A 24,638-nucleotide genomic window follows, 5' to 3' on the forward strand; every position below is an offset into this window, starting at 1 on the left:
GCCAACATAAAATTAACATAATGAAGCAGTTTCCTTTAAAAAAAAAATTGAAGGTGTTCTTAAGTAGCTAAAAGATAAATGAGACCTAAAAATATAACAGGGAAAAAAGAAAAAAAAATAATGCCAAGAATTTAATTCTAAAATATTCATTATAGTTATGTAAGATAGGAGTTAATGGGCCTCTGGTAGGACAGAGAGTTAAAACATTTACCACAACACTTTGTTCTTGGTGTCTGCACACAGAGCAAAGTTGAAGCAAGGCATGCACTCCTCAAAGTTGTTGAACAATTACATACCAATTTCCAATAAAGTAGAAAATACAAATTGTTTCTGTCGGCAAAGCTCTCTATATTCATCATTTCTTTCCTGAGTGATGATCTAGCGTTGTAATGTCAGGAAGTTAATGGATTAATGTTGAAGTTAATGGTGAGAACACTTTTGGAAATAACCTTGTAATGGATCTTTCTGTACTTTTATTATAAAAGCGGGTTTGGAAGGTTTTATAAGGTTGCTTATGTTCACATGGGACTGGGCAAAAAGAACTTACTTTCAAAGTAAAGTTTACAGGCCATTAATTTACAATACAGACAAAATGTTTTGGTAACTTTTCTATGTAATGCAGTGAACAGCCAGTCTGCTGTGATTCTTTGGGTGGAAAAAAGTAGCTGTATGCATGTATCATTTTAAACAAAGAGAAAGGTAGAGTACAGTAAAGATCGATAGACCTAAATGTAGAACAGATACTAGCTATGAAAGATCTACAAAATTGAAATGATAATTCCTGTAGAATTTATTTGGTTTTGGTTTCGTATATTTTATTATATTTATGTAAATGTTAACATTTATATATTTATGGTATATAATTCTGGCAGGAAAGGAGCTCAATTGGTAGACTATTTCCAATACAACCACCGTATCTTCTCCAAAGGAATGGTAGTGGTTTTCCACAAAATTATCACCTCTCCTGACTACATCTCCATACTTAGGGGAATGACTTCAAAAAAATTTTTAGGCACCTTCAGCTGAAGTGAGCTTAACCATAACATGTTGAGATGGTTTTTGGCAGTGGGGCTTAGTAGCCTCCTCCTAATGTTTGATCTGTAGAAGTAGGATCCCTTTTCAAAACAGATAACCACGTTGCTGTCTTAGTACCTGAGATTATCTGCTGCACAGTAACTGGGTGATCTGCCCTCTCATGAAGAAATAACACAGGAAAGAAAGGAAATACATGCTTTCAGTTTTAAATTATGGAGAGGATGTAGAGATGTTGAAGCAGCTTTTTAACAGGTAAGAGTTTGGAGGGAAAATCAAACCCCCCCAAAACTCCACCTGTACTCTAATCAAAGATCAAGTACGTTTCAGTCCCAAACTTAACCAAAATCAACTTATAGACTTTCTGAGATGAACACGTAAGTGCACAAAATATTCAAAATGTATTTATTTTTACTTAGTATTTAGACTCTTTAATCAGGGATTACATATTTAAGTTCAGCTTTGTGTGGAGAGTTCTTTAGCTGAGTCAAAACAAGATTTCGAAAGGAATACTGCTTTGGGAGAATGAGAGGGAAAAAAATATTTTTCCTTCACAGATATTTCCTGACTGGTGTATTAAAGCACAGCAATAAAGACAGTCACACCTTATTGTTTGGGTTTTGTCGATAGCTTCTAATGTTTGCATGCAACTTACTTTCTATTTATAAATACAACCTTTTTTTTTTTTCTCCTTGCATTGTCGCTTTGATTGGCTAGTTGTACTCTTTGCCTAGTACAAAAGTACAAGTAGGCCATCAATTATCTTTGCTCTTTCATTTTGTTGGTAGACATTATGGATTAAATATGCAGCTTCAGTGCATTTATATGGAAATTTGCCCTGAGAAAAAGACTAACAGGAAAGATGCCTGAGAGCTGGTTGCTGGCTGAATGAGTGTTCCGGATTTCCTGGCTTGCTTCTGTAGTGAGACGGCTGGCCCAGGTTGACAGGAGAGGGAAAAGGAGAGGAAAAGAAAAGGAGGAGAGGAGAAAGAGGAGAGGAAAGGGGAAAAAAAGGCTGACCAAGATTTAAAAAGCTTTCTTAATGCTAAGAAGCATAAATTAACATTATAAAGATATTGATAGGTTTACCAGTATTTTGCTGTATTGCAGATTTAGTGCTCTTCCAGTAGATGGCACTAATTACATAAACAATTGGCTAAAATAAATTTTTAAAAAAGTGAAAGCACAGGTATTAATTATCCAAATCTCAGTATTATTTCACAGTATAAAAAAGAAAATTAAACATAACATATTATTTCACTGTATTTTTCATCTCAGTATAACTCAACATCACAAACAGTGATAGTTTGCATAATGCATAATAATTCACCCATCTATTTGTGTCTCAGAAAAGAATAATCAACATTCTAATCAGTGTTTATCAATTTGAGCTGTCATGTTTTGTCCAGCATTTAGGATTTGGTTGCTTGGTCCTCTCAGAGATCAGAAGTACTCCTGTGGTCTTATGACTAAAAGAATTTAAACATTTAGAAAGACTCTAACCGTAGTTACCAGTAAATCTGAGGAAGTCCTTTTTTTTTATATTGGTGGTATAAGTTTTTCATCTCCTTCTTTAATAATCATACAATGTGTGTGATCATTTTATGGTGATCTGAGGTTTATTCTTTTTCTTTCTCTTTTTACTTCAGCAATTTTCAAAAGAAATACGACAATGGCAAATAAATGTCGATGTGGCAAATGACATGGCACTTAAGCTGCTCCGCGATTATTCAGCAGATGACACCAGAAAAGTAGAACTGATGACAGATAACATTAATGCAACGTGGGCTGCCATTAATAAGAGGTAGGATATAAATTCTGCTATTAGATTTGTTGTAAAACTTCATTAACATTCATTGTCCAGCTTTGGTTGGAGATAACAGAAGATGTAACTTTTGAAAATGACATGATTATAGTGAGAAAGGACAAATCTTCTGTCATATTTTTGGAAACAAGTCTTTGGAATGCTACTTAATTCTCTCAAATAAAATTTTGCCTCCTGCCCATTTTCCTCTGCTGTAACCAGTTGGCAACTAACTTCAGTTGATAGGTTATATATTTTAAATATTTAAACCAAAGTGTTTTATATTTCTATATATACTATCTCCACATCACAATCGCTGTAGTGTTTTTGAGTCATAAACTGAATCTGAAAATGACAGACATATCCTACTAAAGCAGATTCCAAGTAGAAATGTTATCCTGTATGTTTGAAGCAAATCTCTAGTCAAGAAAGTTTTTTAGATCTTTGATCACATTCTTGATTACATTTCACAGTCTTGCAGTGTTTGGTTTAGATACCAATTCCTTCCTAAAAGCAATTTTTGCAGCTTGCCACCAAATCGTGAATCATCCAAGACGCCATCTATAACATCAGAACATATTGCAGAATAAAAATTACTTTATAGTAGTAAAAGAGTTTTAAATCATTGTGCATTAGATGAGATATGTAAAAATTAAATCAAAGTTGTTTTAATCAGTATCTTGGATTAAGTTTTATAGCTTATAACTGAAACTAGAACTGAATTAGATCTTACATGTTTTTAATTAAAGTCGATGAACAAGGCCAGAAAAGTCAGTTTAGTTAAATACACAATAAATTCAGGAGATCTTCTTGCATAATGGCAGTTACTTAAATCACTGATGACTACAGAAATTTATTCCCACTTTTTTTGTTTAATTTTTTTATGGAGTTGATATTCATATGAATGAGTCACTTTAATGGCATTTTTTCTGAAGCAGACTTGCCACCGACTCAAGGTTCAAATGAGAGAAGAGATGCTATTGATGTCCACTAAAAGAAAACCACATAATAATTTGAAAGATTTTTTTTTTTTTAAGATGACCAATAACTAAACTGAGAAATTAGTATAAACATTCAGTTAGTATCTGCTTGCATTTCTCCTGTTATAGTAGTAGCCATTTTAGCCTTATTAGTAGTACCCGTATTTTTAAGAAAAAATGTTTTGCTTTCTGTGGTCTGAGAAACAGGCTGGGGGGGAACATGTGTTCCTGGATGAGAAAGGCTGGGTGCCTAACGCTCAGAAGTATCCTCCATGAGTAGGTAAAATCAGTAGCTCAAAAGGGTTAGATGGGAGAACCGAAGGAAATTGCTTTTGTCTCTATGTAGAAGTACAACCCCCGCTTGGTGAGCTGGCTTTGTAATCCTGAAGTCCAGGATATGTCTGTAGCTGCTGTGGATGCTCAGGTGGCAACTGTAGCTGAGAGTGCATCTTTAAATCTGTTAATGCTTCGAGCACAAACCCAGGTGTGTCTAATGTTGCCTAAATGTGAGAATTGCCATTGTTGCATGGAGTCAGCCAAGTATTAGGCTAACAGAGAGTACAAATTCTTCAAGACACGCTCCTTGCAAGCTTCTGCAAAACCCACAGACTTGTTTACAGCTCATGTGTTAGATGAATTACTGTGGTGAATCTTTTATCTTTTAGAAGAGACTGAGTTTAGGCGACTGAGTTGACATTTCCCATTAAGAAGTACAAAAGGATAGGATTAAGCTTGAACAGGTAACTGTAAAACTAGAACCTCCTAGTTTTTGATTGTATGACTTTACTCCCTTTCTAATATTTTTTTAATTCACTGTTCTGTGTGTAATTTTTGCAAGGCTTATTGTGATTCAGGAACCTGAAGAAGCAGCATGCTGCAAACAGTAGTTGATGAGCTTCTCTAAGGGCTGTATCACATTTCTATCTGTCTTTTGTGAGACATGGATAAATATGGACACACTAAGGCATCGAGTCAGCAAAAGACTTGTACTTGGAAGATTTTCTATGCCTGTAGATTTCTCAGGTTTGTTTGAAGCAGTAGCCAGGTCTTTTGCTCAAGGAGCAGCTTCTGAGTGAGATCTTGAAAGAACTTCCTAGATTTCTTTTGTTAAGCAGCTCTGTGAAAAGAGAAGATGGAGTCCATGGGCCTTAGGAAGACTTAAATGCCAATTTGTTCTGATTTTGTTTTGGTTTCCCCTCCCTCTACACTTCAGCGTTCAGGTTATTGCATAGAGCAAAACAAATTGTTTCTTTATGGTTTTGGGGATCTTTTGAACCGTAAGAGAATATTTACTCAGTAGAAAGGAGACACGTGAACTGTTTGTCACAGGCTCCAGGGAAGGTTAGTTCTCCACGGAGATGCGTATGCAATGATTTCAGATATGTCCGTGAGTGTTATTTTCATCTAGACTATGAGTAAGTAGTGCTCTGGTGACTCAGTGACCTCGCAGTGATGTAGAAATATATTCCAAATAATGGTCTTGACCATTTCTACAGTATTTTAGAAATAGTTTTATCACTGTTTATACATGTCTTGAGTGCCAAGAGGAAATATTCTGCTAAAGATTTTGGTTTCTTCTCCCTATATCCTTAATTTAAATGGCCTAATTATTTTGTGGGTATTTTATTTTAAAAAGAAAAATTAAAGAGTGGCTTATGTTGTTTTGAACTGGTTTTCCTCTAACCTGCCATTAATATCAGAATTGTGTGTCAGTGTAAAAAATGTGAAACCTTTTCCATGAACCAGATTAGTAAAACAACAGGCAGGCAAGCAGCAGTAAAATTCCACTTTGCCTGTTGGTAATAGTTCAGGCAAAGCAAGTACTTTAGTCATTAAGGCAACATCTGCCAGCTTGTGTTTTGTTTTGCTTAAGTAGATTTGCAGCTGATTGCTGTGTGTTTACCCTTTGCCTTACTGTTCTGTTTTATAACATTGAACTATAACGAGTAACATTCTAACTCCTTTAATAGCCAGGTTGGTGAGTGCTTGATGGTTGCTTCACTTTTTTTACTCGCCACTTTTTAATTTTTATTTTTGTTGTTGATACTGCAAAGATACACTGAAAAGCACATGAACTGATCAGTTGGGCAAAAGCCAGAATGACTTGTAAACAGGTCTTTTCCTCTCCTCTTTAGAAGCATTGACTTTCCAAGAAATAACTATATTATTTAAGCTGAGGCAATTAAGGAGAAAGCGATCTGTATTGCTTGCATTAACAAAAATAAATCTAACAGATGAACTAAAGTGTTCTCAAGAGAAAAAAAACCAAAGAAGGAAGAAACCATTAGAAATTTACTGTATATAAAAATGTTTGTTATGGTAGTGTTATGTTACTCCTTCCTTTTGTGGGCACTCGTATTTTATGTGAATTATCATATAAAACATAAACACTTGCTTAAATTTGTTCCTTTCCTGGGAATCCAGCAAATGTGTTTAAATTTCACTAACTTAAATATTAAGCTAAAAAGGGACTTGGGTCTTTCTTAAGTGGAGCATATATTATGACAATAATTACATAACGTACTCTGAGAACTGGTTAGGACTCCAACCCATCACTGTCTAACAGACATCTTCAAGTATTTGCATCGCCCACCAGTTCCTATGCTCCAGTTCCATTGAACTCAGGCTGCACAGTAGGTGTTAAGAGCTTTCACTGCTCAAGATGCTTTTTTTGGCTCCTGAGACAAGATACAGGACACACACAACAGTCAAAACATAGACAGTAACTCTGCCCCGCCCCCACAGGGTACGGGCAGTGAAGAGTCAATATATAATTAGATTTATGTTGCTGTTATTAGTTTAAGTTGTAGGGAGTTAGAGAGGCAATGGCAAGGAGTTGTGTTTCTAGACGACCTGTTTTAAAGGTCTGAGATACCAACTCCCATATATATCTAAGAATCGTGTTAATTCTCTAATGCAGCCGATTGCACAAACACCTTGATTTTGCATGTCAGCTGGACAGTATGAAATGCAAATGGCCAAATAAACTAAGGACATAATCAGTACAAAAGTATGATGCATATCTGTTTCCTATGTAAATTCATAATATAACAGTAATTTTAAGTGTGAAAAAGGTCGTAATCCAGTTCTGGTCTTTGAGCAGCAAACCTTTCCTTATCAGTGGTTGCTTGTTGTAAAAATACAGTTGTTAGAATGTAAACTTTATCTGTACATATGGTTTCTAAGTATAATTTTATTGCCTGCGCAGAAAGAGCTTGACCATTCTGTTGGAAACGGGTTTTCTTAATATACTGTACCCGTCCTAATACTACTTTGCTTTATGGCACTTGTGGAAGTAATTGAACTTGTGTTTACAGTTGAATTGCATTCTGGGTGAGAAAAACTGCATTTACATTTCAACAACAGCCAGGAGTATGAAGTCTGTTGAGGTATACTGAAGATTCATAGTTGGTTTCAGTAGCTAGACCTTTCTGGGAGCCATCTCTGAAAAGCTTGTTTGCTCATTTAGGCTTGGACTGCTGAAGTCAAGAAGGAAAGAATTCACAATATGTTTTACTTTAAAGAACATTCCATCTTCTAGGTTCTCCAAGTAAACTCAGCCATTTCCTTTCCATTCTTGTATTACTTTGAAGGTTGGTATGCATTCCTAAAATCAGTATAATACCATGCGTATGAACAGCTATTATAGTTCTTTGTGCAGGCACACTTTCTTTGAGCACAGTGGAACAACTAAATTAAAAAAGGAAGTGGCCATGGGAACCTTGTTTATAGGGGAAGCTTGTTTACACGTCTGTGCTTGCAGTTGTTGTCCTGGCTATAGAGCTGCATTCGTGTGGGTGTGAGCAAGAAATCATCGCAAATGTAAGACTTCAGATGAAGCTGACAACGGTCAAATGTCATTTTCCAATGTAATTTTTCTTTTTTCCCCAAAGAAACCATCGTGTGATAATTTTTATTTTTTATTGTCATGTTGTGGTGATTTATTGCTTGTTTTTTGAAATAATTTTGCAAGGCTTAAGAAAAGTAGGTACGTAGAGTGACTGCTTTTTTACAACCGGTATGTCATGCTGAAGCTTGTTATTTACACCAGCTTAACAATAGATACTAATTTAAAATTGCAAAGACTCCTGGAAAACATTGCAATTGTAGGGCATTATTTTGTTTTGTGAGAGATGTTGATAATACATGTTTATTTCTGTTGCTTCTATTATTTAAAAAAGTAAATTTTCAGTTTAGGTGTCTGTCACGTGCTGTCTTTGAGAACTTTGCTCGGTTTTAATTCTATAAGGACTTAAGTATTTTTATTTAGTCAGTAGAACTATTCACATTGAATGAAAGTGAGTCTCTGCAGTGTCAGGTGTCACACCCAAGATTATGTTAAGGAGCAAATAACTTTGTATGTCAGCATGTTTTTCTGAAGAACCAATGTAGCTCTGTTGACTGTTCTTTTGAATAGGAAGAGAAACAAAGTTTTCAAAAAAGCATTTAATCCAGAACTCTTCTGGAAAGTCTGAATTTTATATGGGGTCCTAACGTCTTTCCCGTTACACAAAAGGGTACAAGAACCTTTTAATTTTCATGAAACTAATTTGTCTCACTTCGTCAGTATAGCACTCCATGCTTCTCAGAAGTTACTCTCCAGCAGAGTTAGTAACATTGGCAAAGTCTAAAGAAAAACTCTTTATTAGCTGCTTGTGATGCAAGAATGTTAAGGCTTTTATGTTTAAAGTATGGGTATCTTTGAAGTTTCCTAAGAGTTGTTTTCAGAAAAAGGATTAAAGTATTTTTTGTTTTCTTTGTTCCATTCTGTTACTATTATTTTAAACAAAATAGCATACCCTCAAAAAAGGACTATAAAAAGGGTGCAAATACTACTCTGGCAAGGTTTAGGTGCTGTGAGTTTAATTTGAGATATTTGTTGGTTTATGTTTTACTTGGTTAAATATCATCCCTTAACATATCCATATTAAAAAGTACCCCTAAAAGGCCCTTTGGGAGAGAGGGATTGTTTGGCGTTGATAGATAAGAGAGGTTGCCTATTTGAAAGACATTCTACTGTCTGCCTACACTCTCAAACAAATATTTCTGTACAACATATAATCTCAAGCTTATCAACAATGACATCAGTTAAGATTGTTTTGTTATTTTTTCTTCCTAATGCCCCTAAGAATGATGACATTTCAGGCACATGTAGGAAAATATAAAACAACATAAATAAAATGCCAGATGAAGCTCCTATAAGTAGGAGATCTTGAAAGTCACCTTAGGTACTTGTATTCTAGTTTTCACCTTTGTTCTCCACGCAGCTGACTACTTTTTGTGCAGTACTGACACCAGTACGTGGATCCGAGATGAGAAGTCAGCTGAGGGTACTGAATGTTTGTGGTTTGCTTTGTGAGAGGATAGTCTTGGATACGCAATGCTTTCAAAATGCTGGTAGGATGAGCTGAAAAAGCAATGTTACCCAGAATATGGTGTGATTCATCATTTCCACCTTTGTGAACATATTCTCGTGATTTTTGAGAAACTCTTTTAGGATTAAAAAAAGAAAAGAGTTCTTGAGTTATTTCAGGAGAGGGTAGTGTCAGTAATACAGTACTTGACTAAAAAGGTTCTGTGGATCTTTGTGACTTCAGGGATGTGTTTCTTAGAACTGTTAATATCAGTGTGAAGAAACTTAATGTTCCCACCACTTCAATAGACACATCTGTAGGCTACTACTACCTTTATCACTTCCAGAAAGGCAATAGATCATCTGTAGGTCTGCTAGATCCTCCCATGGACAAACAGAAATGACCTCAAAGAGAAAAGTGGTGGTGTTCTTAAATCAGTTGGGTTTTTTCAACTTGTCTGTCCCACAAGTGGCTTGCTGAGGTTTTTTAGACACCATGAGTTCACCTGGTTGGTACTTTAGTGATTTTGGTTGTTAACTGTAATCTAATGTTAATGATTTCATTATAGACAATTAAAAAGGAGAACAGCACTGGCATTTTGCAAAGAGGTCTCCAGCTTCAAATACTGAGAGCAAGTTAATAATTAAAACTAAGCAGGAAAAGTGAAACTAGAACGTCTAGAAGACCAGTCCTTACTGCTCAGACAGTTGTTCTTTTCATTTTTTTTCTCACTCTTGGTTTATATTTTGGTCTTGAGTGAAATAGAATTCTGCTGCTTTGTTCATATTTATGGTGTGTTAAATGCTGTTTATTCCTTTCTGATGAAAAAGAGAACAGTTCTCATGTTACAGTGAAATCCAACTGGACAAAATCATGAAATAGTTTATGGCACAGAATTCTAAAGGGAGAGCGGTTTCGTGCATTAACTTGAATCATAATCGGAGCTTAATATAGACATTTCAAAGAAACACTCCAGTTGAGAAATCTCGCTCTTTTGCATCCACAGGAGGTGCAGGAGGAGCAAGCTACTAAGGAAGACATAAGTAAGCCTGATTTTGAGAGAGAGAGAACAGAAATGTCAATTTTTGTTCTTACTCCATTAGGAAGATTAAGACAAATGTGTTGTTCTTTTTCTTAAAGGTGAGATTTTTCTGAAGTAATTAGAGTTTTAGTCTGTATTTGAACAAGAACAGAAGCTAATGCTCTGTGCCCTGAAAGTCCAACCTTAAATCTGTTTCCTATTAGTCTGCAGATAAATTAACAAACTGTAGCAAACTGATTACTGCTCTCATCCAAAGCTTATTGCAACAAATGAATGTCTTTCCTTTCCCCTCAATAGGCTTCTTATCAGGCTTCATGTCCTTTAAAACAAACAACTGAACAGAAATTAATAAAGCTGATGGACTAGCAGACTGCCAGCAAAAAGGAATTTGACCTTAGTTGTCATTTTTTGTTTGCATTATTATTCTTGTGATGGCCTTGGGTTTTTTCCCCCGGTGTTTTCTATGGATTCTTTTTTTTTTTTTTTTAAAGCATTTCTTTGCTATTGCGAGCTTTGGTGCTTCATGATTGTTTAGCTTCTGATCAGCGGCTGTGCAGGCAGTGTAACCTTCCCCCTCACTGGTTTGTCAGTCATGCTTGAAACTGAGAGGATAATTCAGTCTGCCTATTAAATTTTTAGTCTCTCTTTGGAAGTTACCACCAAATGTTTCAATTTGACAATATTGGTGCTTGCCTTTTGTTGGGTGGCTGTGTTTTAACTATGAATGAAATTTCAGCCACATGTTGTTTTTATATAAACTCACAAAGGAATTGACAAATGACAACGAGTCGTTATCCTTCCGGATGAGGATCAGTGGCACAAAAGGCTGATGGTTGTGACTCTTATTGACCAAGGCAGAGACCTGGGGAAGTGGCAGTACTGAGGGCAGATAGGAAAGCAACAAAATTAGCAATGTAACTTTCTTGCATGTCCTAAAATAGGGGTGGTGAGAAATCATTGAGGAAAGGTGAGATTAAACTGGTACATCTTGAGGACAGAGCTTTTAAGGTGTATCTGGTACAGGTATGTAGAAGGGGAAACAGTAAGTAAGCAAGAAGTTTGTGAAAAGGAAAAGATCAGTGTGTTCATGTTGTTTAGCATTCAGTTTCCATCAGATCTTGACCGATACCCCAAATTTAGCTGTACTGTGCTACATTCCCTAACAAATTAAAAAAAGTAGAGCTCTTCCCCAGCTACTAAGCATTACATCTCCTGCAAACTATAAGAAATATTATCTCCTGCGAATGATAAGAAATAATAGCTCTTGAAATTATCACTCTGGCTGGCATATCTGCAGATTCTTCCTTTGTGCAAGATATGTAATCAGTTATGTATCTGATACATATCTGCTTAAGCACAATAGTGCCTTGTGGCAATGAATTATACAGGTCCACTTTTTGTTGGTAAAGAAAAAAAATGGTATTATTTTTAGCTGTTTAAAATGCGCTACATGTTTTTGAGATTCCATTTGTCCACTTGACACAGTATATGGTAAAAACAAATTTCTTGGAATTACCTGAAGTGCCAAGCTTGCAACACCCATTTCCCACTTTCTGCATTTTATCTGATTAGTATCTTATGTTTTCTTTTTTATTTTCCTTATTTTCTTTTTTGTGTTTTCTTTCCTATTATTTACATGCTTTCTTATTTTTTTAATTCATGTCAAGTTAGATTTGAGTCTAATTTAGCGGTTATTCTTTTTAAGGTCTAACTTGCATGCATCTTCTGTACCCCACAACATGACTTAAATATGCTTTTGGGTTTTTTTGTTGTTTTGTTTTAAAATCTGAAAAAGATGCTGCTGTTTATTATCAGTAATGGTAAACAGTTCAGAAATTTCTATGAGTTCTTGGTGCTTAGAGCATGTCTGAGGCTGATGCTTCAGCTATGTTAATTAATTACTAATAGTGTCTATTGCTCCATTATGAACCATATACCGTTACTGATTCCAAGAGGGTTGACTTGTTTTTGTGGTAGTCAACCTCTAAGTTTCGCAGTGTGGTTTTACTCCAAGGGATGGGAGGCAATTCTTCCAGGGCTGTCCCCTCTCTTTGTTCCTGTGGGAACACCACAGGAGAGCAGAATAGACTTGTTCAAGTAAGATGGCACTAAGAAACCATAGTTCAGGTGACACCCTTCCTTTTTGTACTGTGCTGGCCCCTTGGAGCTGTGGACGCTTGTCACTGTTACTTCTTTTCATACTGGGGAAAATAAAAGTAGAAGCATGCAACATTTGTATTAAATTTTGCTTTGGCTAAATTGGTTTTCACATCATGTCACTGCTTTAGTCATTTTATGCCTGATGTTACTCTCCTTTGTGCTGCTTGGGACGAGGTACCCAAGCCAGCATCAGAAGAGTGAGTTAAAGATGGACATAATAGTTATACCTCTTTTTTCTTTTTCTTTTTCCCCCCCCCCCCCCCCCCCCCCCCCCAGGTAATCTTTCAGATTGACATTTTGGTTAAGCTGTTCATCTTGATTTTAAATACCAAATTCCTTCAAGGCTACAGCTAGTTCAGAACCCAGCAGTATATACTGAGTTTAAATCTTCCTTGTAGTGTTTGGTATTTTGGACACATCTATATTGAATCTTTCTGCTATCACATTCCTGATGACTTGTTCCATCTGGAATTAGTCACAGTTCTTCCGGGGTTTGACTAATCTAAATAAATTTGCCATCTTGCTTTTCACACCCTTTTCCCAATGGTTGGTTAATGCACTGAGTAACACCTAGTGCTGCTTCCTTGGGACAGGCTCCTAATGCTCAGAGTTGAACGTTATTTACATTGACTACATTATATGTTCTTAATCTCAGTTTTGTTTCATTCAAGAGGTTTCTGTAACAAAACGTTGCATCCCTGCCATGGTTCCTAAATAGCTCCTTGCATAGGAGCTTAACTTGTGGGTAGTAAATATATTATATTGCTTTATTGTTAGTTCTCATCTTTTGTTTCAGTTAATTCTAAGAAAAGGTTGGCAAAGGTATTTTTCTCAAAGACACTGATTTTTATTGGTCCATAATACACTTAATAAAGAAATGTAGAGTGATATTTACACATGAAAGCAGAAGTCTTCTTGAGTACCCAGTTGCAATAGAGGGCTTCATTTCTGTTTCTGATGGAAACAAAACACTTTAGTATTTGTATAGATGTATATGTAGTCTTTATAGGTGGTTTCTCCTTCTAGATATATATTTGTCTGGATACTGTCTGATTATGGAGGGGCAACATTTAGCTAGTCATAAATATTAAAGATCGTTGAACATAATTACATATTCACGTGGTGTCATCAACAGTTTGCTACATATATAATGTACTTAGCTCAAACTGGGTCAAATGAACCAGTCATATCAAATTTACTAGAATAATGACCCTACTTGATATTTGGGACTATTAGAATTATTAAGATAAATAAGCTGCTTTTGTTTAGATTGTCATTCTGAATAAGATGTGGCACATTAAACAATCATATAGAGATCAGATTTGAATGTACAGTTGTCATTAAAAATATTGAATAATTTCAAGTAATTGAGACAAACTATATTGCTGGTATTAGCAGATGATAGCCCTTTTTTAGGTCAGAAGTACAGATAATCAAGAAAGAATTACAGAAGTTAATATAAGAAATCAAAATAGCACATAAATATATTAAAGACCAGTAAAAAAAAAAAATGTCATGGTAATGCCATGTGAATTTTAAAATATCTTTTTATTTCCTTGACTGTTCAGTATTTTTATCCTTTAGATAAAGAGAGATTGTACAGTATATATAAATTACTCAGTAAAATATGGAAATTTTGAGATCTGTGGCTACTGCAATACATGGAATTTGTGAGAGAGACTATTCTAGTACTGCATTTCTGCATAACGTTTTTGAGTAATTTATATGCAGTCTTGTGCACATACCTCACACCGCAAGAGCAGAATGAAATGAAGGAGATCAAGTAATGCTATGGTTTTCTTTTTTTTTTTTTTTTACTAATGTACTTATACATTTACTTGTTTGCATTTTTAATAAGAAGTTTAACGGGTTGCCTGTAATCCACCTGTGCATACCTAATAAATGTGTTAGTGTCAGCTGAACTTAATTTTTGTCATTTGCAACACAAGGCAGCCATCTCCAGTGTTTACTTGAGTTTAAGAAAGTTAAAAATTTTTCTGTTTTGCTTTTTTATGACTCTTCTGAGAGAACCTGTCTCTGTTTTTTAATGTTTTATGTTCTTTTTCCTTCCATAAACTCTTAACGTAATTGTTCTAATCTAGTTTCTAGGAAACCTTTGTAGTGCTAGAATAGAGCTTGAAAAATTAAGATTACTACCATCTGAAAAAAGTAATATCCGAGCCAAATAATGGGCCACTGTCTGCATAACCTACATCAATACCACCCCTTTCTCCTCAGTTATTTTCTTGCAATTTCTGTTGTGGATATAGATTTGGTTTCACATCTGCAGTCAACTTTATGCATACAGGTCTCAGATAAAACAGAAACTTTTCCCTCTCGAGCTTTGTGCACTGTTCTTGTATACCTTGTTAGAAAACCTGAGCCGTGACCTCTCTGAGCAAAAAGGAAAACATGAAATAGGGAATCATTTAGTGATTCAGATATTTGTGTAGGAAATCATAATGCAGTGCTATAGTGACAGTGTAACAGAGCTCAGTACCAGATCTTATGGGATAGGAAGGTGATTTTTATTTCAAACGGTTGGATATACGTATGTGCTCTTGGATGTGCTTGTCCTAGCTGTCTGGCCAGCATTTAGGCACTAAGATGTTTGCATTTAAGTGTTTCATCCGTAGGAATTCCTTGGGATAACACAGAGCACAGAGGATATCACCTAATGATTTGTCATCACGTCCCCTGTCTCAGGATCAGAAGTTAATATTGTTTCTTTAACCATACCATAATCAAAAGTTACATTCTTTTCTTGCTAATAAATAGATAGTAAAAGTAGAGGCTGGAATTTTTTTTAAAATTTTCTTTTCAAAAGTGTTCATCTGGAAAAATGTCTGTAGTTACGTCTTCACATTTCTAGAGACTTTTCCCCCTCCATGTGATGGATAAGAGTTATTTCTTGCAACATCATTTGAGTATGTGTGCTGCTACTTTTTTTTTTTTTTTTTCTCAAATCGATTTACCAGTGATGGATACATTAAAAAAGAAAATGGCTATCACGTTAGCATTTTAGAATGTATTGCCATGTCCTTTCACCTGTGAAAAACTATAAATGTAAACATATTTCCTGGAAGATGAGCTGGGATGCAATTTTTCAGCTAATTGGAAAAAGCAGAACTAAGTCAAGGACTGCCAACCAGATTTTGGTCTTAAGATACGATGATGATTATTGTGTCAAATACAATCATGAACGTAAGCCTTGAGCTGACAAGAGTTCAAGTTGGTTTTAATCAGCCTTTTATTTAGATTTAGGCCTCCTGTTCAGAAATAACAGCAGCTAGGTGGAAAAAAATGTTTTTAAAAGGTGAGCTTAGTTCCTTCTGCAAAAAGAACAGGCGTGAAGAACCTTGATGTTTCAAAATCTCATTGTGTTGCCACATATAAGCCAATTCAGTGTTTGTTAACACATCTGTTTATACAAGACCATTTTAAATGTATCTTTTGGTTAAATAAAGGAAACATACCACTGTATTTTCTGTTAAGGACCTTATGGTATACTTTATAGATTTCTTTGCATAAGCTGAAGTAAAGCTGAATCTTCAGTTAAACTGATGAATGCATCAGTTATGCATTCATTTCCATGACTAAAATTTGGAAAGTGATTTAAGAACAGGTAGATACATCTTAAGGAAAAGAAGTGCATCTCCCCAGACCTTGGATAAATTATCTAAAATTTATAGAGGATACTTGCATGACAGTAAATACAAAACAGTAAGTGACAAGCCAAATCAAATGTCTTTTTAATGTAAACACCTGGTAATTATTTCAAAGTTTATTGAGGAGGAAGAAAACATTGCAACTCATGCGCTATTTAAGAGTTAGATTTGGATGAGTGGGCCAGAATTGCATGTGACCACACAAAATTTCAGGTATATCCACTTCTGCCATGGCCTTTCATAGCAGAATGGTCAGACCTCCTCACTCCCAGACTTAGTGTTTTGATGCATTTATGTCTGTCTCTACTCTGTTAAATTGTGCAGGATTGTTGTTTGAAGGGTTATGTTTTCTTCTGCTAAGAATTTTTATCTTTGAAATATGTCCAAAAAAGAATTGAGGCAGAACTATCACAGAACATCCTGTTCCCTTTTAAGTCAGTTGAAGGTTAGCCATTCATCTCAGTGGAGTTAGGATTTTCTCTGTAAGGCTTTTATATGAAACACAAACTGGGTTCTGTTGAACTGAGTGTGAGTTGAACATCACCTGAATTTGCTGAATTGGGCTCTGGAATTTCATTATTTATTTATTTATATTTACATAATCCTGAGGAATAGAACTAGTGGTTTAGTTTCTTCCTAATGTTGTTGAAACTCCATAATAATAATCTATTAGTATTACTCTGTATTGTCATATTACCTCTGGTTATAGTTCCTGTAGTATTACAATCTTTGTGCAGTAGATCTATTTTAATCACATTATCTCCTTATAGTGGGGAACTTATTCTATATTTCAGTTTTCTGTAAGGAACTGAAACCTCCTGAATGGTAAAGAATAACTGTATGAAGTATGGGGTGGTTCTTTATAACTAATATTACTGTATTAGATTATATACATATAAGAAACAGTAGGCAGTCTGCTGTTTCTCCTTCTTACTGGGATGCTAACCAGTTTTGGTTACCAGCTGCTTCTGAGCTGAATACAGAGCTGGACCTTGACCATCATCTTTATTTATTTTGAGCAGTTTTATGCTTCTTAAAATATATTGACATATTGGAATAGTTGTTTTAAAATATTTTGAATCAATCTGATTGATTTGAAGCAGTATCTTTGTGTAATGTGACTACTACTTAAGGCCCATGTTTTAGAGGGGGAAAAAAATTACGTGTGTGTGTTTTTCTAAGTGTTTATTTAGTGTTACTCTCACTTAACTGAAGATGATGCATGGTACAATAAGAACTGTGAGTCCTGCCAGAGAAGTTTTCCAGTCTGGAAACTGAGGCTTCCTTCTTTTGCATGGTAGCAAATCACTGTTCTGCTAGGCCACTGAGCTCAGCCCTCAGAGGTTGCAGTTTTAAATGAAAGCTACACTAACAGTTTAATAGTATCCTTTGTGAGCCCTAATTGATTTCATGTAATGCCATCAGTGCATTTCACAGTCTTATTAAATTTAGTTGTTTCTACAGTAATTAAGGGTAAGAAAACAAGTGCCTTTAGAATATAATTATTTTCATAATCGGTTTTAATTACACTTCACTGTCTTAGAAAGCAAAGATTTTATCTTAATAAATTGTATCTGAGTAATTAATATGCTGTTTATTAGACGGCACTGTTGACTGCCTTGGAATGTCGAAAGAATATGTTTTGGAATGCAAGGAAAACCTTAATTCTACATATTATAGACCATGAAGTGTGAAGAAGACTTAAACAGAACAATAATCTTTTTGCTTCTTTTGGTAGAATAAGAGACTAGTTTTGTCTGTTTGTTTTTAGTTTTGATTTTAGGATTTATTCTTTTTCTGACTTCTCTCTTTAATGGGAATACCAGAATTATTAAATGTTATCTTCCTATGATTTGTTGGGGCATTTCTTGAATTGTACGAGGGTTAGTCTGGAATCTGTTCCATGAGTTCAGAGAATTGGGGGTGGGGTGGTGTTTGTGGGGTGCTTTGTTGATTTTTTTTGTTGCTGTTGTTTGGATTTTTTTTCTGTTTGCTTCTTTTGGTTTTAAGACAATTCTTTTAAGTTTTGACTAAGGGCTATTTAGAAAAGCCTCTTGAGTGAGTCCATCAGAACATTATTCTGCATCTACAAGTCATTTTTGATGGTACTTCATATGTCTGTGATTGTTGTCTGTTGTTCAGATTCCCTTTTCTTTAACCTGGTAATTCTTAAGATTTACTGTCTGGAAAGTGATTGATTTTAATGAAAATTTGTCTGGAGATTAGAAAACCCAAGTAAACATAAAATGTTTCTAATAATGTAAAAGATAACCTGTAATTAGTTTAAATTACAAAGGAATTAAAATGATCCACTTAGTTTCATTAATGATTTTTCTGTAGTTCATGATGTGTGATAATCTATGGTTATGATGAACATAGGGAAAACGTACACTCATGTTTTTATATATTCTAGACCTATGTCAAGGCAAGAAGGGAGAAGGAGACAAAAGCAATAGGGGCAAGAAAAGCCCGTTAGAAAAATTCCCTTTAACTCTCTCTCTTTTGCCATCCCTTGAAGAGGCATTTTCTGAATGTGGGATCCCAAAAGTGGACAGAATATGAGAGACAGAAATTATTTTTAAAAAGGTTGACGAGGAATTTTCCCCTGTGTGAACACAGATCCTCTGTGCTGATGTTGGCAGGTGCTTATTTAAAAAGAGGTTATTTAAAGGTCCTATAGAGAAATCTATGTATGTGATTTTGTGCCCCAGGGTGTGATATTTTCTTTGCTTTTAGCAACCCTTCTCAGTCTGACAAATAATAGTGTAGAAGAGATGGGGGATTAATATCCAAGGTTGACCTGAAACTTCATAGATAAACACAAATTTTTCATTTTTTCCTCTTTTTCTCATTAAATATCAATAGTGCTTTAATAAAGAAAAGTAAGGAAAAACAGTCTAAATTCAAAAATACGTTTTTAAATTGCTTTAGTGTCTTTAGTAACAGAGTAATTCAAAGGAAAGTGCTGGAGAGGCGTTAATGATTTTTGTTATTTTCATATAGGGTCTGACTATGTTGAGAAGAGCTAGAACAGGTATAAGACTAGAAACAAGCCAGCCAATGAAAAATAGCAAAATAGTTTCTCTCTCTTGCTTCATCCATTTCCCTAAGTACATAAAACCCAGAAACATTTTTTAATACAGCATATTTTCTGGTTTTGCAGAGTTTTACAATAGAAAAACTGTTCAGGAGAAAACAATTGCATCTTGCTTAGCAGACTGAATAACTGCTCTTTGAAGCATTTCCCCCTTTGTGTCAACAGATTTTTAAGAAAGGACAAATTGTATGGGCTTATTACTATGATCAGGAGATGCTTTAGGATGTTCTAGTTTTAGTATCTGAAGAGACTGTCATCATTTAGGAAACTGTGTGTGATTGATTATCAGGGAAAGAACAATGCTGTGTCCGTGTCAAGACGGATAGGCTGAGTTCCAATCGGAGAATGGGGGTGTTGAGGGGTTTTGTTCTTTCTTGCAGAAGTAAAGAGAATCAGCAGAGAACTGCATTTGTGTGTTTATTTTGCAGCAGCTGTTGCACTTAGTCTCTCTGTATGCACAATTACACCTGGCATTTAAAACAATTTCGCTGATTATTCATATGTAATCAATATGGCTAGTGCAGCCAAGGCAGAGATGCCCTTCGACTCCTCTGAAGACACTGAGAGTCAGCTTTCAGCCAGAAGATCACATTGTTGAGAAATAAATGTAAGGCAGAGAGAAGTACTGCATGTAGAGATACAGAAGGTAGTATGTCACTGGTAGGAATCCTGTTCATATGCCTGAATCGGCAGGGCAGTACCTGTGTGTTCCTATTGGACTCAAAAAAAGGCATTTTTTCTTGTTTATTCAAAGATCTTTCCACCACTGAAACAAAATCTTTCCTTCTTTCTGTTCTCCTCATCAGCTGTCTTCAGGGAGATACTAGCAGTGAAAAAGATCAGGCAAAGAGTTCTAGAAAGTTATTGTTGCCTTTTTAGAGGTAGCTTTTCCATCAGGTTTGTTCCTTAGGCCTTACAGGAAGGGACTAAGGCACAAAACGACTGAAAGCCTCTCTTTCAAGTACAAAATTCTGTACGAGCACGCCAAAGCTTTCCTGGTTCCTCACTCAGAGTAGTGGGAGTATAAGGGCCTGTGGAAGAACGTCAGCGACGTCTGAACGCTTATCTCTGGAGTGGTTCAGACGCTGATCTTGTAGCTCTGCATTTAGTTGCACTTGAGGCTTTCTAATAATTTGCAACATAGAAGTCGTTTCAGAGGTAGAGTTGCCCACAGGCGAGCAATCTCCATTACTCTAGGATCAACTTCGTGAAGAATGTTTTCCAACAAGCCAGACAAAATAGTGATAGTAGGACATAAGCACGTATATATAAAGACCACTCAACAACTTTAGATGCACATACACGTGCCAATGCTCTACAGGAGAGAAAAGCTAGTAACCTCAATCATGATGGTGGAACTAAAAGAATATTTAAGCAGAAGTCTTACTGGAAAAATACTGTGTGTCCCTGAGTGAGGTGTCAAGCTGGTTGAGATCCAGAAAACCACATGAAAGCACTACTTAAAATGCAGTCTCAACATAGTTTTCCATACTTAATGTGTATCAGCCATTCCAGAGTTAATCTGCAGATTAACCACTTACTAGCGTGTATTAATAACTGTAACGGGCACTATAGAAAATAGTCCCTAGATTCCAGAAGAAAGTTCCTCTAAGCAGCATGCCCAAAATAGTGTGATTTATTCTGAATTTGGATTTCAAAATTAAATCAATAATAGTTACTTTAAGAATTCAATGTTCATTTTAAGAATTCAATGTTCATTTTAAGAATTTGGGTTTTTTTTCATATCTGTGACATTTCCTCATGTTCTAACTTTGTCTGAGGTTAAATTATTCTACCTCTTTGAGAGGTTCTTTATCAGTCCAAGTTAAAGCAGCTGAAGAAGACTTACCAGTAAGAGCTTAAATTTATTTAGTAGTAAAAATTAAATGTTCCAATAAAGCTTTGCAATTGTTCCTTTGTCACATCAGCAGAAGGGATATGATCCTCATGAAAAAGTGCAAACTGCTTCCAGCATTAGCAGGAAGATGCATGTAGTTCAAATTGTCTGTGATAGTTGGCTCCAGAAAAGGGAAATTTAGGTAACTTTTTTTTAAATTGTATGGAATCATAATGTCAGAAAGGAGAAAATACAGTTCTATAGAGGGAACCACATGAACTATAGAAGTAAAACCATTTACTGATGCTTTGTCAGCCGGTAGCCCAGGATATTTTATTTTACATCTCAGTGTGATAACATTAGATCACCACAGTCTGCAGATGGAAGTGTGATTTAGTGATCTATTGAACACTGAACGATGCAGAATTTCTCCACTGTTATTGCCCTTAAAGAAATACCCGTGAAACAGAAGTTTGTTAGTTTCTCCATTATGAATATTTTTTGTGCTCATTTTTTAATATATTTCCTTACGTATTATGTATTCTGCATTAATACAGTGGAGCGTACATTGGCACAATGCTCTGCACTTACTACGTGTCCTGTTACCTGAGCATCTCAAAGCATTATTTAAACACTGACCCTAACAACATATCTTGTGATGTGAATAAGTGTTACAATTTCAAATAAACAAACAGATACTCAGAAGATGTGAATGATTCATTCCAAATTATGTAGCAAATACTACAGCTGAAGAAAAATCTGTTCTTCACACTCATGGAGCTTCCCCAAACACTGTGTTGTATGGGACTGGGGATTGTTGAATGAAGAACTCTTGCAATGCGTTTAATGACACCATCATTCCCATACCTCAGCACTTTATTTTGTTGTTAGATTCCGTAACAAGATGTTCAGTTGTATGGATTTTGTTGTATATATTTCTTTTGTATATATATGAAGTGTGGACTCTGAATTTTCATTAATAATATAGTACCTTGCTTATGAACTTAAAGATCACACAGATTTCACGTAACTTAATTTTCCCCTGCTTATCTTCCCAAACATTTGTAAACAGCTATGTTTTAAAAATATTTTCTTTAAAAGTTCTCAGCATAACAGCAATGTATTGTAGCAGAGGCTGGTATTTTTTTTTTTTTTTTGTGGATTTTTTTTATTTTTAAAACCCTATGAACTTCTTCCTGTGAGTATAAATTCACATTTATTTACATTGTGTGACTCGTTTCTTTTGATATGCCTTCATTTTCCCTCAACCTGAAGCCTTCAGCTAACACATTCTTAAGAGAGTACCATAATTTCTGTCCTGCAACAAAGCTCATACAACAACTAGAGTTGGTGAGTCCACTGCTGCTGATACCACTAGTTCCTAAAAATCAGTCCCCAGACTGGATTGGGGAACCCTTTTACTTACCTTTAATTGTGTAAAATTAAGGCTTGTGTAAAATTAAAGTTGTGTAAGCTTTAGGTAACTTACCATTGTAGTCAAGAGAAAAAAATTTACTCTGACCTTGAACCTGGTTCAACAGATGTGTACAGAGAAGAGAGGAGGAACTAAATTCCAGAAATGCTTGTCTCAAGTTTTGCAGAGGGAGTATAGTTGCTTAACATCTGGGTGTCCAGATGAAAATAAGATGAATCCCACCTTTAGTATTTCTCCCATGAATAAGAAGCTTTTGGTTATACTGCTGTGTGCTTATTGTTAGATCATAGTAGAACAGAGAAAACTGGATCATTCCATTAAAAATAATTTTTTTTTTATTATCTTTTAGTATTTCAGCAGCATTTTGTAGTGTTCCTACTGTGTGGTGTTCCATTTACACTAAAATGTATTTCTGCTTAGTTCATATTATTTTCTTACAGCTCGCACTTGCTATGGAATTAAACATGTTTGGATGATACAGACTAAAAAGGAAGCATCTTTATTTTGTTTTTGTCAATAATTTCTTGTTCAATATAAGTATTTTTGTCTCCCCTATAATTTTGTACAATTTACTTTATCGCATGCTGGATTTGATACTCAGTTTTATTTTTCATTTTTAGACCTTCTTTTGTCTGTTCTAACCTCATAATTTTGAAGTAATTAGAAAGCCGAGTGAAGCTTATTGATATGCTGCAGAGCTGTCAATGTAGTTGAAAGTTTATTGCATGTTAGATGTATCAAAGCTTAAAATGCAAAGTACTAGATATTTTGTGGTGAGTGTATTATTATGCTTATAGACAAGCAACACATTTCTGTAGGCTGAAGGAATTATGTGCCATAAGATTTCTGTGCATCACAGAAGATTCTTCGTAACTAAAACTTCATTCTTTACCCAGAGCAATAAAATACTGTATTTTTTTCATATACTCTGGAATTTTCTCTAAAACATAAAATCTGATTTTGAGTAATACTTCTAATAGCTCTTCCTTTGAATATATTTTCATATCTGTGCTTTTGTTCTTATTTTTTGTAGATTAAAAATGCACTAGGTATTTGCACAAGTGGATGAATGTAGCTTTGGGTCCTACTTCCCAGGATACCATGCAAAAAGTTAAATATACACAAATAGACTTAAGCCTTTTTTTTTTCTCCCCTTTTAAATCTCACTGTGTATTTGCAGAATGCTGTTATTAGACCAATGCTGTTATTAGACCATTGCTATGTATTTATAGGAATTGAGGTGGATTGTAGTTAAAAATGTGCCTTTAATATTTTGAAGGAACTGCATGTGAAAAAAGCGTTATATGTGATTCTGCAAAGGCACTGATATTAGCTATCATGTTGCACACCGAAAATTGAATTAGAATAGTGCTATAAAGCATATCTTACAATAGAATTGCGCTCTGAAGAACTGGATAAAATATTTTTAGTTTATGTAAGTTTATTCCATTTCCAAGTTCTATTGAATAAATGTGGTGATATTTTTGAGCTAAAAGTGATAAATAGGTCAATACAGTATTTTCCAGGTGAAAGATTTTCTGTTTCTTACTTTTTTTCTAAGTTTATACTGATTTAGTGTATATTGTCAGTATATTTAGTTGTGATATCTATGTAATTAATTTTTAGTTTAACAAAAGAACAACAAATTCTTTCATTGCGGTTGTTTTAAATTTGAAGAGTGGCCTAACCACAAGTCATGTTTATGTCCCTGTAGAATAAAGCTTGGAAAGAGACCATGTTCACTATTCTGAAGCTAAGTGTGTCTCTCTATCCTCCTAAGAGGCCCCTGGGGACACATTCTAATCCAGGTTAAGCAGTGCCTTGATGTGGAGAATTCTTGTAGATGGCAACAGTTTGTTGTGGTTTAAGCCCAGCTGGCAACAAAGCACCACAAAGCCACTCGCTCACTCCTCCCAAGTGGGGTGGGGTGGAGAAAATACAAAGAAAAGCTCAAGCTTGTGGGTTAGGACAAGGAGGGATGACTCCCCACTTATGGTCACAGGCAAAAGACAGACTCGACTTGGGGAAAAAACAAAATCAATTTAATTTACTACCAATCGAATCAAGACAATGATAATGAGAAATAAAACCAAATCTTAAAACACTTTCCTTCCACCGCTCCCTCCTTCCCGGGCTCAGCTCCACTCGTGGTTTTCTCTCCCTCCTCCCCCCAGCAGCGCAGGGGGACGGGGAATGGGGGTTGGGGTCAGTTCCCCACACCTTGTCCCT

General features: G+C 35.4%; 1 protein-coding gene across 25 annotated transcripts in view; it reads left to right on the top strand.

Annotated features, from left to right (window-relative positions):
• The window catches only part of DMD (dystrophin), a 1,198,278-nt gene that overhangs the window by 910,560 nt on the left and 263,080 nt on the right, over positions 1–24,638 (top strand). For all 25 annotated transcript variants that reach the window (XM_030020819.2, XM_030020811.2, XM_030020812.2 and 22 more), the window contains one exon: positions 2,682–2,836. In XM_030020819.2, coding sequence (XP_029876679.1) covers positions 2,682–2,836 — 155 coding nt within the window. The remainder of the gene's footprint in view (positions 1–2,681; positions 2,837–24,638) is intronic.

The sequence above is a fragment of the Aquila chrysaetos genome, chromosome 7, assembly GCF_900496995.4.
Source record: "Aquila chrysaetos chrysaetos chromosome 7, bAquChr1.4, whole genome shotgun sequence".
In the NCBI taxonomy this organism is placed as follows: Eukaryota; Metazoa; Chordata; class Aves; order Accipitriformes; family Accipitridae; genus Aquila; species Aquila chrysaetos.